Source organism: Protopterus annectens, chromosome 1.part2 (assembly GCF_019279795.1).
Source record: "Protopterus annectens isolate FY-2018-M chromosome 1.part2, PAN1.0, whole genome shotgun sequence".
In the NCBI taxonomy this organism is placed as follows: Eukaryota; Metazoa; Chordata; order Ceratodontiformes; family Protopteridae; genus Protopterus; species Protopterus annectens.
Genome location: NC_056727.1, coordinates 691,905,504 through 691,925,109, shown reverse-complemented (window position 1 = coordinate 691,925,109; position 19,606 = coordinate 691,905,504). Strand labels below are relative to the sequence as shown.

The 19,606-nt window shown below is 42.7% G+C and overlaps 1 protein-coding gene across 8 annotated transcripts in view; it reads right to left on the bottom strand.

Moving 5' to 3' along the window:
- BIRC6 (baculoviral IAP repeat containing 6) overlaps positions 1-19,606 on the bottom strand; it is a 4,524,268-nt gene that overhangs the window by 1,825,580 nt on the left and 2,679,082 nt on the right. For all 8 annotated transcript variants that reach the window (XM_044058419.1, XM_044058463.1, XM_044058448.1 and 5 more), the window contains exon 37: positions 5,251-5,406. In XM_044058419.1, the coding sequence (XP_043914354.1) occupies positions 5,251-5,406 (156 nt within the window). The remainder of the gene's footprint in view (positions 1-5,250; positions 5,407-19,606) is intronic.

Sequence of the window (19,606 nt, the reverse complement as noted above, 5' to 3'; positions counted from 1 at the left end):
GAGCTTTGATTTCCTTTCGTTTACTGTGTACCCTATACCTGTTAGTAATCTTTTTACAAACGCCAGATGCTGTAGTAGGATGTCCTTGCTCTCTGCTTGAATAAGGCAGTTGTCCAAGTAAGGATATATTTGTATTCCTCTGTCTGCAAAATACAATTACTGGTGCCAGGCATTTTGTGAAGGCCCTGGGCGCAGTAGATAAGCCAAAGGGCAGTGCAGAGAATTGGTAGTGCATTGAGCCAGCTATAAATCTGAGGTATCTTCTGCATGATTGTCTGATTGGGACATGCAGGTATGCCTCTTTTAGGTCTAAAGTCACAAGCCAAGCTTTCTTGCCCAGCATGGGCAGAAGCTGCTGCAGAGTTAACATTCTGAATTTTGGAATATCCAGGAATGTGTTTAGGATAGACAGGTCCAGTACTGGTCTCCAGGCTTTGTCCTTTCTGGGTACCAAGAATAGCCTTGAGTAAAATCCTTGTCCCTGCTCTTGCTGTGATACTTGCTGAATGGCTCTCATGTCCATGAGGGATGAAACTTGTTTTTGTGCCTCTGCCCATTGATTGCATGGCAGGTCTGGCATAGCGTTTGGCCTTGGCAGGGTGTGAAAGTGGAACCTGTAGCCTTGAGATACGATATTTTAAGACCCATTTCTCCTGGGTGATCATGTGCCAATTTTGTGAAAAAAGTGCTAGTTTTCCTCCCAAAGGAGCTGCCAGAAGATAAGTGCTTGGTGCTGGCAGGGGTAAGTCAATGAGACTGTTTCCTGTATGGCTATGATTTTTCCTCTCCGTTTTTGGATGTAGAAGCACCCCATTGTTTAGGCCTGTATGAGCCTTGGGGCTGTGATCTGCCTCTGGGGCGTCTGTATCTGCCTCTTTGTGGCCTGTCTGACACTGGAAAGGACCAATTACTTGTAGGTCAGTTCCTGCTAAATCTGGGAGGCTGTACCTGTAAGAAATCCTTTACTGTTTGCATAGATTTAGCTTTGTCCTCCATTTTCTTCAACACCTCTTCTGCTTTAACACCAAACAAGGTATCATGTTGTAATGGAGCATCTAATAGCTTTGCTTTAACATTCTGTTCTTTTAACCAAGCATGCCTCCTAATGACAGAACCTGTAACTGCGGCCCTGTAGGAGGCCTCTAGAGAATCAAAACCACATTGCAAAGTATGCTTTCCCACTTGTTCAGCTGCATGCAATAAATCCTGCATTTCTTTGTTTTCTGCGCATTCTGAATTTGTCAAAATTTTCAGTTTAAGCTGTAACATAAGATATTGCTGATATTTAAGCATATGAAACTGACAATTTAAAGCTCTTACAGCCAAGGCAGCATAAGTATAAATCTTTTTACCCCATCTGTCCACGGCCCTAGAATCCCCTATCAGAGGGGATAAGTTTTTTTGCAGTGGAAGCACTGACCCCCTTGGGATTCTGAGATATAGTTTCTGGGTCAGCAGCAGGGTTTTTGTAAAGAAATTTATGAGAATCAGGAACCCTGTCGTATCTGCCTGGCTTAACAGGGGCCAGTGGTAAAAAGTCAGGAGACAGACCGGACTCTGAAAATACATCATCTACAATGTCTAAATCAGGCGGAATAGCAAGGAGCCTGACCTGGGGTAATAAAGGGAAATCTCTGAGCCTTTTCTTGGATTCTGAGTACTCTTAGCTCTCCCAGTGGAAATGCTCCCTCATAGTATGCAGGGTTTCCCCAAAAGAATAATCCTCAGGAGGTGAGGCTGAAGGGATAGATTCTTCAGCATCAGAATCCTCATAGGGAGGAAGGGAATATTCCTGTTCAGAAGAGGAATCAGAAGAAATGGATACCTGATCTGAAGATTCATATTCTATCTCTTGCCTTTTCTTTTTCTTTGCGCTTTTTGTAAACTCCGGTAGTCGGCTGTTCCGATGGCATTATATAATTGAATCTTCTGCCAAAGTAATGAAATGCAAAATCGTACCGACGCTTATCAAGAGGGGGATGAGAACCCCTGATCAAAGTAATTAGGTCTTCGGCCATTTTAAGCATCTGTTTTTTAGGCATGGAGGCCTGTCCAGGAGAATGCTGTACTTGTTTCTTTGTCTTTAGAGCTGCTTTAGTCTTTGCCTTTGAAGCTGAAGGTGGCTTTACATCTAACTGTGTAGGCCTGAAAACACCCGCAGAAGCCAATGCCTGCTCAGTGGCTCTGGACCCATCTGAGGGAATATTTTCCAAGTGTCCAATACCTTGAGTTTCCAGCGGCCTAGTTGGCTCCACGTGGGAGTCGGAAGCGTCCTGTGGCTCTGAGGTAGCGGGCATCAGGGGCTGCGAAAGTGCCTCATTGAGAACCGGCGACAGGCCTAACAGAAGCCTCGTCGTTGGTTTTGGACCTCGGATGCCTGTCCTTTTCTTTTTCTTTGCGCTTTTTGTAAACTCCGGTAATCAGCTGTTATGACGGCATTATATAATTGAATCTTCTGCCAAAGTAATGAAATGCAAAATCGTACGGACAATTAATAGTGTATTGGTTAAATCTAGCACAAAACCAACAACTAGCAACGTCGTGGTCAGGGCTTAGGCAAGGATTACAGTAAGAATGAAAATCCTTATGAGGTATTTGCTTCCCACAAGAAATACAATTATTAACTTTTTCTGACATCGGTCTGGAGCAAGAAAAAAGTTTCCCCAATGGGGTACTTCACTTTAATGAAGACTTCGGATCTGAAATTCGAATTTGAAAATCTCAGAGGAGTCGGCCTACCAGCACTTGCCAACTGATTTTGCTTCGGGCACCACATGGCAAGAAAGACTGAAGAAAATGACTTTGGCTGCATCTTTTATACCCCTGGTGAACTGACGTCAGGGAGGAGGCGACAGCAACCGATGCCAGACCTAGACTTTGGAACTCGGGCCGACTGCGGGTAGCCTGCCAGCAGGGTAACCCAATTGCAATGACTGCAACAGTGAAACACGATGAACATCACTATTTCTTTCTTTGTAACATCTCTCGAATCAACCACCTTCTCCCTCCTGAGGGCCCCCCTCAGTGGTGGTGTATGCCCTTTTGTCTTCACATTTCAATTACTGTATTTTCCTCTACCTAGAGATGACTAACAATAAGCTTGATGGTTTCCAGATAGTTATAACAAAGTTACTGATATCCTTCATTTGCTTTCATATTAACCCTGTTTTGCAGAGTCTGCAATGGGTCTTATATTTAACTTTATATCACCTTTAAAATCTTACTGTTTTCTTAGCATTATGTGACCTGGATCCCCAGTATTTTAAGCCACTCTCAGTCCCCTACTGTGCAGTTATGGCCCTACATTCATCTTCCTGAGAGTTGCTTATAGGTTTCTATAACATGAATCGAGACGTCCAGTATTTGTACCTTTTGGTACCAGGCTCCCGCACTCCCTGAAACCACCTTTCCAAATGACTGACAAAATCCCTCCATGCTACTCAGTTTTATGGGTTCCTCAATAATCATTTGTACAATCTAGCTTTTAATTTTGATAATTTTCAGCTTATTTCTATTTATTCTGATTATAATTATTTTTTTGACTAGTTTTTAGGCATCTGCTGTAGTATTAAATACATCAGACATGAGCAACTGGAGGCCCTTGCTTCTGGAAATCTCTTAAGAAAATGCTTAATACCTGACAGGCTTTCTCCCAGATCCATTACTGAGATCATATATCATATTATTAGCAATTTTTCAGAAGTGATGCAAATTACAACAAATGCAAAAATATGAAAGTTGCTCATCACAAAATGGGATATGCACTGGTGTTAATATCGAAAACACTTCCTGTGACACTAAATTTATACTCCAGATTTATGAAGGAAAACCAGCATTTAACTGCCAAAAATTAGTAGTTTTATGGTTAAAGAGTTACATTTTTTAAGCATGCAAGACAGATCCAAAATATCAGTAAGTAAACTCTTAGCCTTTTCAAATGCTTTCCAATGATGTATGGCAAGAGTGGGTATCACACTGCTGTTATGTACAAATTATGCATATCACATTTTCACAATATTTCAAAACAGTGTTATTCTACAAAACTGTGCATGTTAGATGGCAACTATGATTGGCAAGACTGCATGCCATAATACTGTGTACAAGTAATTACCACTACCTAGGGATGCCTAATAATAAGCTTGATGGCTTCCAGTTAGTTATAACACAGTGAGATGTACTTCATGTTGCCTTCATATTAACCTTGTTTAGCTAACATGAACAACACAATATTGGTTATATTCACAACTACTTTACCAAATAAATTTAATTCCCTGGAAGGCATCAAATTACCCACCACATTTTAATATAAATTTTACTAACACCACTACTTACATATATAACCAACAAAATAGCATTATTACACTTCATATGTAAACATGGAAAAACAAATGTAAAATGTTCATACATTTTTTAACTTTATTTAATAACCGATTTCTACAGTAAAGGTTTCACTGTATTATGTACGCCTACCAAATCATGTCTCATTTGATATACCATCCTACTCTATAATGCAAGACCTATCATTATTGAGAAATGAATCTCAATATTAGAATAATGCTAATATTACAAATATGTATTGAAAACAGTTGCATCTTTGGATGTCTTTATTTTACTCCACTTACTTTAGTGTCATTTTTGTCCAACACCCACTGTTGCACACCCCCTCCTGAAACAGGACACTCTCTCTCTCTTGCCTGGGGGCTGCTAAACAGAGGTCGTGACCAGTGTCCCAACAATCTAGCTACAGCTCCATCAGAAGAGCTACATCATGTGTACTCTTAAGACCAGAAAAGCACCTGGACAAAAACAGTGTGATCAAGTACAGTAACCCCCCATTACAGACCTATGTGTGCATGCATCCTACTGAATAATAAAAAAAAAAAAAAAAAAAAAGTTTGTAGAGAACTGAAGTATCGCTGGGTGATTGTATGAAATACACCAAGCACTCAAAGTACACAAATTCAATACAGAGAAAGCAAGAAATACACATACAACATCTTTTCGGCACTTGGGTAAACTGTTCCCTATTTAGGAGGAAAAATACCCCGGTAATATGACATAATTACGTAACACCACACAGAGGTTCCAAAAACAGCAGAACCATTTCCTACAGAAAACAAGGCTCTTAACGAGTTCTTCCACAATACTAGAGTTACATTTCTGCACCACTAAAAGCAAACCCCTTCTGCAAAATCAAATTTTATAAAACCAAAACACTAAGCTTATAGATCTCTGTATCTAAATACAAACCTGTAATATCAGGAGTTAATGGCTCATCTATTGCTTCTACTAAAGGAATTGAAGACGAAGGCTGGAGAGAATCATCAGAATCCCCTGTTGAAGATCCAGGTTCTTCTACTACTCCTTCCTCCATAGCTTCAGATGAAACTGGTGACAACAATTCACCTAAGGCCATGCATAGATAAAAAAACAATACACAAACATGATACAAATTATCATTTTTATAGTGCTTTCTGAAAATATGACAAAGCATAACAAAAGAGTTCCACGAAATACACTCAAGGCTGGAAGTAATATCTGCAATGAAATGCTTTAAGATATTTAGTGGCCAATAAACCACATTCCTGAACAAATGAACATCCAACTGAAAAAAAACATGCAAACAGTCACCGAAACCAAAGATTAATTCAATAAAGGTGTTTAAGAGTGAAGATGCATGTCCATCAGGATTTTAAGGAGATAAAGCCAGCAATGCACCATAGTAACAATTGTTCAATTTGCAGTATAAAATTAATGTCAGCATAAGAAATTTCACATCCTTTTAGATTAAATGACTACATTACCATTCAAAAATAACAGCATTTTAAACTGGAAAGTGCTTAGCCAGACACTGGTGAAAGACGTTTGACAAGCAGTCTAGATAATGTCATAGATGCCTGCATTTCAGTCATGATTTAAACGCCAGTCAACTAACAAAAACTAGACGGAATATGGAGAAAAAGGTACAGTCGTGTATGTTGCACCTACCCGTAACAGTAGACCCTCACATTCTTCACTGCTACATAAGCCTTTAGGCTATATGGTTTATATCCTCCTCAGGATACAACAACCAGCTTCTCAAAGTTCTGCTCCCTCCAAAAACTTCACCCTGACTGTTGACTGGATAACCCTATGGAGGGAAACCAGTAGTCAGAATGAAGAAAAAGAGTGTACTCATCCTGAAACCCCAACCAACTGTACATTAGCAACAAACAGTACAGTTGCATAAAATCTTACCATAATGGTAGATGTCCTTCTCTTCACTGGTGCGGTATTCATTACAATTGGGATCCACTGCCAAGGGTGCCCCAATGTCTGGTCAGTGCACCAAAGCCTTTAGGTTGCTTTAAGGTATGCCATACGTCATGCACATGCGCCTAGCGAAGCTGAGCGCATAAAGGTGACATCCAGACATACCAGCCTCAGAAATGACAGCCCCAGTAGGAACACCATTCCAAGGAAAAAAGAGGTATTCAGTCTATCCAGAAGAGAAACGGGTTAGAGTGAGGAAGGAGGGAGTGAATACTGCAGCAGTGAAAAGGACGACACCTGCAGTTATGGTAAGATTTTACATAACGGTACTATGTCCTTTCATTTTACTGTTGCAGTATTCATTACAATAGGGAGAGTGCCAAAGCTTAGGAAAAAGAGAGGGGGAAAGGACCAGCAGAGCTCTCTAGGAAGCCATGAACGATGGCCCTAGCAATACCACCTCTAGCTCTGGAAATCTCATCCAAATTGTTGTGCTTGGTAATGGTACAGAAGTCTAAGTAGCTGCCTCAAGAACAGAAAACCCTTGAAAAAAGCACCAGAAGAGGCCAAAGCACTACTACAATGAGCCTTAAAAGAGGAAGAAAGACTTTTACTATGAAAGGAATAACAAAAAGAAATGGCTTTAGAAATCAAAGAAATAGTCTGCTTGAACACGGCTAATCCTAAGGACCTACAATGAAAGGAAACAAAAAGTTGATCCGATTTCCTGATAGTCTTATCAAAATTAGATCTTAGTTGTCTATGTATATCCAATGTGCGCCAGCACCTTCTCATTAGCAGAATACGGAGAAGGAAAAAAGTGGGCAAATGAATAGACTGATTCAAGAACAACTCATTCACCACCTTGGGCATAAAAGAAGGATTAATATGCAAGGACCCCCTATACTTATGAAACACCAAAAAAAGGACAAGCCATAAGGGCTGTCAGTTTGGAACTTATAATACTATTTTTTGTAGCCAGTGATAGCAGTGGGGGCTAGTTTCACCTCATCACTGATATTCTGTCCTGCCTTATATAAGTGGTACATTTTGAGTTATCTCTGCTTAATATCTGAGCTTTGGCTGGCTAACACCTACCTGAAATCAACTGGATGTATAAGTGAATTTAAGTACACTTTTATCTGCTCTTTTTCATATAGTACTGTATTTAATTTATTTGTGTTTTTCACTGAATATTAACTCAAATGAAGTTGTGACCGTCTCTCTACAGAGTACTTGTTAGAATTTCTGTGTAGCCATTGATAGCAGTGGGGAGTAGTTTCACCACATCACTGATATTCTATCCAGCCTTAGATAAGTGGTACATTCTGAGTTATCTCTGCTTAATATCTGAGCTTTGGCCGACTAACATCTACCTGAAATCAACTGGATGTACAAGTGAATTTAAGTACACTTATCTGCTCTTTTTCATATAGTACTGTATTTAATTTATTTATTTGTGTTTTTCATTGAATATTAACTCAGCTGTAGTTGTGGCTGTCTCTCTACCCACCCTCCCTGTTCTTGTTTTGGTGTTAATGTTGGTGACTTTGAAATTGCCCGCCCTTCTTGTAGATTTGTATTTGAATACTCCTTCTGGACCCATCTCATTTGCTCACTCAACTGAGTTCAGTGAGATCATATTCTAATTTCAGGCACTCCTACTGTGTACAAAGAGAGCATTTGGAAAGGACAACCCCTGTAGCCTCTTAATCCTGCTCTATTCCCTCCCCCCAAAAAATAAATAAATAAATAAATAAAAAAATAAAAAAAAATATATATATATATATATATATATATATATATATATTATTGACTGTGGTGGTGGTAGTGGTGTGTGTCAGGGCTGGCAACTTGGCACATAAAAATCTACTGCCAATCATTAGTGGACCAGAGTTCCGCTGTGGTGACCCCTAACCGTGAAAATACGAAAGACACTATATATATATATATATATATATATATATATATATATATATATATTTTATTCAGCTACTCTTAATTGCTCTTCTGCGTGCTATCTGTTCAGTCGCTCTTACTCTGCACTTATTACTGCTTGTTAGTTGCCTTCTAATTTACTGCCTTCTGCACTTGTTTTTTAGTCATTTGTTAATTTAATTGCATTTATTTGAACTGTATTTGCTGTAGTGTTGCTACACACTCAGGTGTGGTGACCTCCACTGCAATTTGAATTGTATTTACTGCTGTTTTAGCTGCTTTTCTGTACCCAAAAAAAAAATCTAAGTTTGTTTCCTGCCTTTCCTGTAACTAGTCAAGTCCAGATACAGACTTGCTGTATCCAGGACTGTTGGTAAGCTTCTGAGCCCCGCCAAGCCCTTCTGTGTTGGAGAGAAGCCTTCTAGCTAATCAGTGGGAGTGGTAAGCACTAGGTAACCTATCTACCACAGGAAGAGTGGTTTCTGGCCTAGAAATTATAGTTTATTGGCCGTTTGGGAAGCTTTTCCATCTCTTACAACCTTCTGATTTAAAAGCCTGTGTTTGGGCTTGTTTCCTGCCTTTCCTGTTACTAGTCTAGTCCAGGTACAGATCTGCTGTATCCATGACTCTTTCTAAGCTTCTGAGCCCCCCAAGCTTTTCCGTGTTGGAGGGAAGCCTTCTAGCTTATCAGTGGGAGTGTTAAGTATCAGGTAGCCTATCTACCACAAGAGGAGTGGTCCCTGACCCAGAAATTGTAGTTATTGGCTGTATGAGCAGTTTTTTTCCATCTCTTTCAACTTTCTGGTTTGAAAGCCGCACTTGCGCCTGTTTCCCACCTTTCCTATAACTAACCTAGTCCAATTACAGAGTTGCTGTATCCAGGATTGTTAGTCAGCTTCTGAGCCCCCCCAAGCCTTTCTATGTTGGAGGGAAGCCTTCTAGCTTATCAGTGGGAGTGGTAAGCACTAGCTAGCCTATCCTCCACGGGAAGAGTGAGTTTTGGCCCAGAAATTGTAGTTTATTTGGTCATTTGGGCGGTTTTCCATCTCTTTCAACTTGCTGGTTTAAAAGCCTGTGTTTGTACTTGTTCCCTGCCTTTCCTGTAACTAGTCTAGTGCAGGTACAGATTTTTTTCATCTCTTTCAACTTTCTGGTTTGAAAGCCACACTTGCGACTGTTTCCTGCCTTTCCTATAACTAGCCTAGTCCGGTTACAGAGTTGCTGTATCCAGGATTGTTAGCAAGCTTCTGAGCCCGCCAAGCCTTTCTGTGTTGGAGGGAAGCCTTCTAGTTTATCAGTGGGAGTGGTAAGCACTAGGTTCATAGGTTCATACTAGGCTATCTGTCCTAGAGCATTTATAAGCCTAGCCAGACTGTGTTTGGCTTTCGCCACCCATTTTAAATTAATTTTGCTATGCCCTTTTTCGAGGTTAGTATACTGTGCCTCTGTCTAACAGTGACACAGAAGTGATACCCGGGGTAAACCTACGATCCCCCATCCACTCATCAAGATTCCTCTTGAAGAGAGTCAATAAGGGACTCTGCCTAACCTGGACTGGGATTTTATTCCAGAGTGAAGGGAGCCTCTGGGTTATGAATCTGTCCCTCCAGCATGTCCTATTTATTTCAGTGCTGAGGTTCAAGTCTCTCGAGCGCGTAGCTCGATGGGATTTGGATTTTCTGAGGTGCAGCATGTCCATTAATTCCGGGTTTGACATGGCTTTATACATCAGGCACAGATCGCCTCTGAGCAGGTGGTATGCCACTGAGTAGAGCTGGAGTTTCTTTAACCGGGCAGCATATTGCATCTGTTTGAGACCTTTGATCCTCTTGGTGAGGTACTTTTGGGGTCTTTCCAGTTGCTGCAGGTGTCTGGTAAGGTACATCCCAAAAGGGGCATTGTACTCAATTATGGGCCTGATGAGGGATGAGTAAAGAGGCATGATGACCTCCCCAGATCTTGATGTGAATCCCTTCATGATTAGGTGGGCTATATAAAATGTTTTTCTAACCACTTTGGCCACGTGGTTGTCAAATGAGAGATTGCTATCAACTTGGGTCCCCAGGTCCCTAATTACATCTTCCGTACTTAATGGATTACCACCTATGTGGTAATTTGTGGGCACTTTGTTTTTGCCAAGGGGATGACTATATACACTTTTTTGGCGTTTAGCTTGAGGCCATGGCTCTGGCACCAGTTGTCTGTTTCTATGAGGCCCTTTTGGAGGATGCTTGTGTCGGCTGAAGAGTCGATTATAGCGCCCAGTTTGCAGTCATCTGCGAACTTGGTCAGCCACAGTCCTTCCGTGTTGGCCTGTACCTCCGAGAAATATATACCGAACAGGAGAGGCCCCAGGACTGAGCCTTGTGGACGCCACTTGTAACTGGTTTGGAGTCTGACATGGCTCCAGCAATTCTAACCATGTGGGTTCTGTCCTTGAGCCAGTTTGCAACCCATCTAGTGACATAGGGGGTTTAAATTTAAGCTGGTGAGCTTATCTATAATGCCTGAGTGGGGTATTGTATCGAAGGATTTTGCGAGGTCCAGGCAGGCTGTGTGGACCACCATCCCCTCGTCAATGGCCTTGGTGACTGTTTCAAAGAAATCGACCAGGTTTAAGAGGCAGGATCTGCCCTTAACAAAGCCGAACTGGGTAGGATCCAGTGTCTGTAGGTCTCCAATATCTTTTTTTATGAGGTCCATGATGATCCTTTCCATAGCTTTGCAGACCAAGCTAGTCAGGCTTAGGGGGCGATAGTTTCCAGGATCCGTTGAGGCACCACCTTTGTGGAGAGGGACCACTGTTGCTTTACGCCACTCTTTGGGTACATATCCTGTGGTAAGGCTGAGACTGAACAGTAGTTTTATGTTTGGGTTTAGCTCTTTTGGAGTTCATGTAGGACGCAGCCCAGGACACTGTCTGGTCCCATTGATGCTGTGTTTTTTGCTTTGGAGAGGGCGGCTCTTACCTGAGCATCTGAGATGTCAGGGGGGCAGCACTCTGCTGGGATAGATATGTGCCCTTTTGGTGGGGAGGGGGGGGGGAGAAGTTTGCGCTGAACCTGTCAGCTAGGATGTTGGCAATGTCTGTGGGCTAGGTGTATTTTCTGTCATTTTGGACTAATTCTGAGCATATCTGGGAATTCCCACCCAGGTTCCTAACATAACTAAAGAAAGCCTTGTGATTATCCTTAGTGTCCTGTGCAATTTTTCTCTCGAAGATGGCCTTAGACGATTTTATGAGTGCCCGTAGTTTTTTGCTAACACTGATCAGAGATGCCTTCCCTTTTTGGGATTTTGCTCTATCATGTAGTAGCTTCCTCCTTCTATTGTATAGTTTGTTTATGGCTAGGGTCCACCAGACAGGACGTCTGCCTTTGGAGGATTGGGTCTTGGTTTTATTTGGGATTGCATGATCCATGCATTCCTGAAGGTGTTCATAGAATGCGTTTATAAAGGATTCTGCGTTCTGGGCCGTATTTTCCACAGGCCCAGGGGCTTTGAAGGATTCCACCTCGGTTTTGAGGAGTGTGAAATTTGCTTTAAAGAAGTTTTTCACTGTGGTTTTCTGGGCAGGGGGTGGGGTTGGGATGTGAATATCCAGTGAGATTAGTTTATGGTCTGATCTTACCAGTGAGGGATACACTTCTGGTCTGGAGCATAGAGTCCCCATGTTGGTGATGATCAGGTCCAGTATGTTTTCCCCTTTTGTGGGAGTGGTAACAAGTTGTTCCATAGCATTTGAGTTTATAAATTCTAGGAACCTTTGAGCGATGGTGTTGGAGCTAGAGTAATGCTCCCAGTCTACGTTTGGGTAGTTGAAGTCGCCCAAAATAATGGTGTTTGGAGAGACCTTCCTATTTTCCAGTGTTCTCAGGAAGGCCGAGTGGGGTTCCTGGGTTTGAGAGGGTGGTCTGTAGCAGGCTATAAACTAGAAGGCAGTTTTATCCACTGTTAGTTGCACATGGATAGTCCGTGATGCTTCGTGCTGTGCCACCAACCTGGAGGTGTGGGTATCTTTGACGAATATTGATACTCCCCCTCCTTTTCTGGTTAGGTCCAAGTTTTGGGGCCGGAAAGCATGGTATGAGGTATAAAACCTGGTAGTGCTGGGGTGCTCTCGGGAGCCTTGAACCAGGTTTCTGTTACTGCACAGATATCGATGTTCTCCATGCTAAGGAGAGTTTCGAGTGCATGCATTTTGAGGTTTAGACTTCTGGCGTTGAGTAGCATTACTCTTAGTTTCTTATCCCTTGTGATACCTATGGAGGTGGGTTTGTCTTTTGAGCCTTACCTAAAAAAGGCACTATGGGGGTAGCAAGAGCCTTTGCCAATATCCGAAAGCCCAGGGGTGACAGGTGCAAGCCGTCCCTAGCGAAGCATTGTGGCTTGTCGAGCATGTCATCCCAGGCTGACAGGCATTGGATCCCCTTTGAATGACACCAATACTTAAGCCAATTGTTGAACTTGATCATCTTGTCTTCATATTGTGGCATCATTCTTGGTGAGGGTAAGATGCTACTCAAGGTCAGGGTCATACCGGCCTGGGCCACATGCTCAGAGAGCTCCTCTATGTCTCTTTTCATGTAGTCCAGGGAGGTACGTCTCAGGTCATTCACAACAGCATGGGCAACGACTGAGTCATATTTGTACTTGCCTTGGAGTGACCTGAGTGCTTGTGTTATGTGGCGGATCCTAGCGCCCGACAGGCAGCTCACCGTGAACATCTCCTTGTTCAGCCTGGTGAGTGGGACGTCAGTGTGCCTGACGATAGAGTCACCTATTACAAGTGTATCAGGTGTGTTGTTTAGCCTTAAGGGCTATAACTGTTCGGCACACTGGCTTTGTGAGCTGTGTGTTGCACGTGTTTTGTTTTGGGGTAGCGGTTGCTTGGGTGTCTGCTTTGGAGGTCTCTGCTGCTTAGGCAGATTTTTATTTAGAGCCTCCGAGTATGTTTTTGTGTGTTTATGTGTTTGGTTTGCTGTCGTGGTAGGTCTAAGTGAGACTGGAATTATAGTGAGTGTGGTTTCCTTCTCCTCCTGACAGGTTTCGCCAGTACTGAGTTGAGAGAGCTTAGCCTCCAGTTTGGCTATATGGTTGCATCTCTCACGTGTTGGAATTTGTTGGGAGGAGGAGAGGGTTGTCTGTGTACATGAGGCAGTTGTAACATTGCCTCAAGATTCCCAGATTCGCCAGCTGGACCGGAGAGGAGATTGGCAACTGACCTTTGGACATGCTAGAATAGTATTGGGAATTCCTTTATAATTGAAAAAAAGGGCCAATGGGGAACAAGGTACTCAAGGGGAGTTTGTGAGGGCGTAGTGCTTTTAATTTTTTAGTGCTGACTTATATAATTGCTTTAGTGAGCAAGTGCCAGGTAACTTAAATGCAATGTGTTACAGGTAACTTAAATGCAAAAATGACAAACAGTAACTTTCTTTCAAGTGAAACAAGGCAATAAGTACAGTAAGCAATGCAGATGTCACTAGGGATCCACAGAAGCGCTGAAAAGCCGCGTTTTAGGTGGAATTAGCGTTTCAGGAAATAACAAGCAAACAAGCATACAAACAAAGCTAGATTCAGCAGGCCTGGATCTAGTCTATGCTACAGCAAACAAGGTGTACCAATTTAGTAAGAAACAGTTCAAATATGCAGGCACTATAAGCCTTTAACCAGAAATTCCCAGCTCAGAAGGGCAGAGTCCAGCCTCTCCTCCCACAAGAGTGCAGACCACGAACCTTCTTAATGTAAAATAACTGGCCTGAAGCCCAAGTGCTTAAACCAGAACTAATACACTTTTAGAATAACAGACACTGAGCCCTCAATCAGCAGTTCCCAACTTAGAAGGATGTAAGCTACCTGTCCTGCCACCACTGTGCAAGCCACAAACCTCCCTAATGTAAAACAACTGGTCTGAGCCCAAGTGCTTAATCCAAAAGACTTAGATTGATAGCTACACTTTAATCAAGTTACTACCAAGCAGTAATAAATACAACTGAATACTTTAAAGAATGCCTGGATTAGTGCTCAAGTTATACAAACAAAGCTAGATTCAGCAGGACTGGATCTAGTCTATGCTACAGCAAACAAGGTGTACCAATTTAGTAAGAAGCAGTTCAAATATGCAGGCACTATAAGCCTTTAACCAGAAATTCCCAGCTCAGAAGGGCAGAGTCCAGCCTCTCCTCCCACAAGAGTGCAGACCACGAACCCTCTTAAAGTAAAATAACTGGCCTGAAGCCCAAGTGCTTAAACCAGAATTAATACACTTTTAGAATAACAAACACTGAGCCCTCAAATCAGTTCCCAGAAGGATGTAAGCTACCTGTCCTGCCACTACAGTGCAGAGCACAAACCTTCTTAATGTAAAACAACTGGTCTGAAGCCCAGGTGCTTAAACTAAAAGGTTTAGAGTGAGTTACACCAAGCAGTAATAAATACAACTGAGTACTTTTAAGATGACGCAAAAGCAAAATAATGTAGGAAGAGACACAAATACAGTAAAAGCAGATACATTTTTTTTTTTTTTTGAGTGAGCAAATGAGATGGGCCCAGGAGGAGTATCCAAGTGCAAATTTATAAGAGGGGTGGGCAGTTTCAAAGCCACCAAGATTACCACCAACACAAAAACAGGGAGAGTGGGTGGGAACCTACTGAAAAACAGAGTCACAGCTTCCAGCTAGATATTCCTCAATGCAACACAAACAAATTACTTTAAAAAGTGCAGATAAAAGTTACTTAGCTTCACTTATGCGTTCAAGTTGATAGCATGCAGGTCTTAACCGGCAAAAGCTCACAGTTTAGCCTATCCTCCATGGAAAGAGTGAGTTTTGGTTCCATCTCTTTCAACTTTCTGGTTTGAAAGCTGCACTTGCGCTTGTTTCCCACCTTCCCTGTAACTAGCCTAGTCCAGATACAGAGTTGCTGTATCCAGGACTGTTGGTAAGCTTCTGAGGCTCGCAGGCCTTTCTGTGTTGGAGGAAAGCCTTCCAGCTTATCAGTGGGAGTGGTAAGCACTAGGTAGCCTGTCTACCACGAGAGGAGAGGTTCTTGGCCCAGAAATTGTAGTTTATTGATCATTTGGACAGTTTGTCCGTCTCATTCAACTTTCTGGTTTAAAAGACCACATCGGCACTTGTTTCCCATCTTTACTGTAACTAACCTACTGGGTAGGACTAGAAAGCCTTAAACTGATACAAGCCTTCTAGCTTAGAAGAGAGACTTTGGAGTGATTAAGTATCAGTTTTCTGTACTTTCTTGCTGTACTTAACCGTTTTCCACCTAAACTCAGATTTTCCAGCATTTATTGTGATTTAAAAGCTTGTTTTTTCACATATTGTACTTACTTGACTGCCTGCACTTTTAAAAAGTTTTTTGTTTAAATAATTTGTTTAACTGTTGTAGACTACACACTGAAGTGCCTTTTCTGATAGTTTGCAGTCGTTTAAAACTGTTTTAAATGTATTTGTTACTGTTTTTGCCCTATCTTTTAAAAAAAAACAAAAAAATTCCTTGTTTCCTGCCCATCTAAGCTAGTATAGTCCAGTTTTCAGGCTAGTGCTGAATTCAGAGCTGTGATACTAGTTTCTGAGTTATCCATACCTTACTTGGATAGAAGGAAGTTTCTCTGTTCACCTGTGAGACAGGGGAGCTTTGAACAACCTATCTGTCTCTGGAGGAGCAGTTCCAACCCAGAAGTTAGTAGTTTATTGGTAATTTTGGGCTAATTTCTATCTCTTTCATTTCCCTACTATAAAAACCACGTTTGCATGGTTTTCACACAGGGCAGCTCCGGTTAGCTAAGGTTAAATTATTCCCGGCTCCACTAAGTCTCCTCTTCAGTTTTTCCCTTGAAACTAGTCCAACTCTCAACCTAAGCACTCAAAAAGCATCCTACAGCCCAGCACTTGCTCAGACCTAATAGCAAGCACTAATATACCTAGATACTGACTGCCCAGCAGGGCAAGGGTTTTTATTCACCCCTCACCAACCAAGCGACTAAGTAGTTCACCTTACCATTCAGGCATGACCAAAGGGCAATTTCAGGTGTACTCTCCAGTCCAGCTGGTGAATCTGGGTATCCTGAGGCAATGTTACAACTGCCTTATGTACACAGACAACCCTCTCCTCCTACCACAAAACACTAACATATGTGAGAGATGCAATTATACAGCCAAACTGGAAGCTAAGCTGTCTCCACCCAAGACTGGAACAGACAGTCAATAGGAGAAGGTTAACACTTGCACCAGACCTCCAGCTGCACACAGATCTACTAAAACAGCACTGGCAAAAAATACACAAATACACAAAATTATACTCCGAAGCTCTAAATAAAAACCTGCAAAAGCATCAGAGACCTCCAAAGCAGACACCCAAACAACTTGCACCTCTCATCACAAACCAGACAACACATAAAACACAAAATCAAGGCAAAATAACATACCTAACACACTAGTAATAGGTGACTCTACAGTCACGCACACTGACGTCCCACTCACTAGGCTGGACAAGCAGAAGGTTACTATTAGCTGCCTGTCGGGAGCCAGAATCGGCCACATAACACAAGCACTCAGGTCACTCCAGACAAGTACAAATATGACTCTGTCATTGTTCTTGTTGGTGTGAATGACCTGAGACATACCTCCCTGGACTACATGAAAAGAGACATGGAAGAGCTCTCTGATCATTTAGCCCACACTGGTATGACCCTGACCCTGAGTAGCATCCTGCCCTTAGCAAGAATGATACCTCAGTATAAAGGAAAAAATGATAAATTTCAACAATTGGCTAAGCTTCTGGTGTCATTCAAAGGGGATCAAGTGTCTGTCAGCCTGGGATGACATGCTCGACAAGCTGCGTTGCTTCGCAAGAAACGGCTTGCACCTGTCACCCCTAGGCTTTCGAATACTGGCCAAGGCTCTTGCTGCCCCCATAGTGCCTTTTGTAGACAAGGCTCAAAAGTCAAACCCACCTCCGTAAACAGCACAATTAACAAAAATCTGAGGGTTATGCTACTCAACGCCAGGAGTTTAAATCTCAAAATGCACGCGCTCAAAGCATTCCTCAGTATGGAGAACATGGACATCTGTGCAGTAACTGAAACCTGGTTCAAGGCTCCAGAGAGCACACCAGCACTACCGGGCTACAACTCATACCACACATTTTAGCTACAGAACATGGATTGAAACACAAATGGACATCTGTGCAGTAACTGAAACCTGGTTCAAGGCTCCAGAGAGCACACCAGCACTACCGGGCTACAACTCATACCACACGTTTTAGCTACAGAACATGGATTGAAACACAAAAGGAGGGGGTGCATCCATATTCCTCAAGGATACCTACACCTCCAGGTTAGTGGCGCAGCATGATACCTCTGAGATCATCCATGTGCAACTAACATCGGGCAAATCTGCAATGCAAAGTGTGGCCCGCTACAGATCACCCTCCATGACCACCACTCCACCTTTCTGGAGACACTGGAAAACATGAAGGTCCTACCGAACACCCTGATATTGGGCAATTTCAATTACCCTACCATTCACTGGGAAAACTACTCAAGTACAAACCCCCCCGTCCCAGCGCTTCCTGGAATTCATCAACTGAAACGCCCTTTATCAGCTGGTAAACTCCCCTACCAGAGGTGAAAACATATTGGACCTGGTCATCATCAACATGGGCAACAGGTGTTTCACACTGGAGGTCAACCAGTCACTGGTTAGATCAGACCATAAACTAATCACCCCCACCACCCCCAACTAAGGAAACCACAGTAAAAAAAAACTTTTCTAAAGCAAACTTCACCTTACTTAAGACAGAGGTGGTAAGTTTCACAGCCCCCATGCTGAAGGATAATGTTGCCCAAGATGCAAAACCTTTACAAATGCACTCTATGAGCACCTACAAGGATGCATGGATCATGCCATCCCTAGCAAAACCAAGACTCACTCCTCTAAGAGAAGGACATCAGTTTGGTGGAACCCTGCCATAAACAAGCTATACAATAGGAGGAGGAAACTAGTTCAGAAAAAAAGCAAATCCCAAGGAGGAAAGACATCCCTGATCAGTATCAGTAAGAAACTAAGGTCCCTCATGAAATTATCCAAAGCTAAATTCGAAAGAAAAATAGCCAAGGATTCAAAAGATAACCACAAAGCCTTCTTTAGCTATGTTAAGAATCTAAGTGGCAACATGCAGATATGCGCTGAACTAGTGCAAAACAGCACAAAATATACTGAACCTACTGATATTGCCAACATCCTGGCAGATAGATTCAGTGCAAACTTCACCCCCCCCCCCACCACCAAAAGGGTCCACAACAATACCGGAAAAGTCTAGTGTCACAAAAATCACAGACGCACAGGTGAAAACAGCCCTTTCAAAAGCCAAAAACACACCATCAATGGGACCAGATGTTGTCCCAGGCTGCGTCTTGCACGAACTACAGAACGAAATAACCCCCCCACCTAAACATGCTGTCCAACCGCAGCCTCTCCACACGCTACGTGCTCATAGAATGGCACACAGCAACTGTTATTCTTCTCCACAAAGGAGGGCCCACAACTGACCCTGGTAATTATCGCCCCGTAAGCCTGACTAGCCTGGTCTGCAAGGCCATGGAGCGCATCATCATGGAACTCATTAACAAAGACATTGGGAACCTCCAAACACTTGACCCGACCCAGTTTGGCTTTGTTAAGGGAAGATCATGCCTACTAAACCTGGCTGACTTCTTTGAGACAGTCACCAAGACCATAGACAAGGCAAAGGTGGTTCACACAGCCTGCCTTGACCTCGCGCCAAGGCTTTCAACACCATTCCCCACTCGGGTATTACAGAAAAACTCACCAGCCTGAACATAAACCCCTACGTCACGAGATGGGTTGCCAACTGGCTTACAGACAGAACTCACACGGTAAGAATAGCGAGCTCCAGGTCTGACTCTAAACTAGTCACAAGTGGTGTCCCACAAGGCTCGGTCCTGGGACCCCTACTGTTCTGCATATACTTCTCAGAAGCACAGGCAAACACAGGAGGACTATGGCTAACCAAGTTCGCCGATGACTGCAAACTGGGAGCCATAACTGACTCTCCGGCTGACAAGGACATCCTCCAAAAGGGCCTTACTGAGATGGACACCTGGTGTCAAAGTCATGGCCTCAAGCTAAATGCCAAAAAATGCATAGTCATCCCCTTTGGGAAAAACAAAACACCCACGAATTACCACATAGATGGCAGCCCCCTTAATACAGAAGAGGTAATAAGAGATCTGGGGACCCAGGTAGACAGTAATCTCTCCTTTGACAATCATATTGCCAAAGTAGTTAGGAAATCCTTCTATGTGACCCATCTAATTACTAAAGGGTTCGCATCTAGAAATAAAGAGGTTATAGTGCCCCTCTGCTCATCACTCATT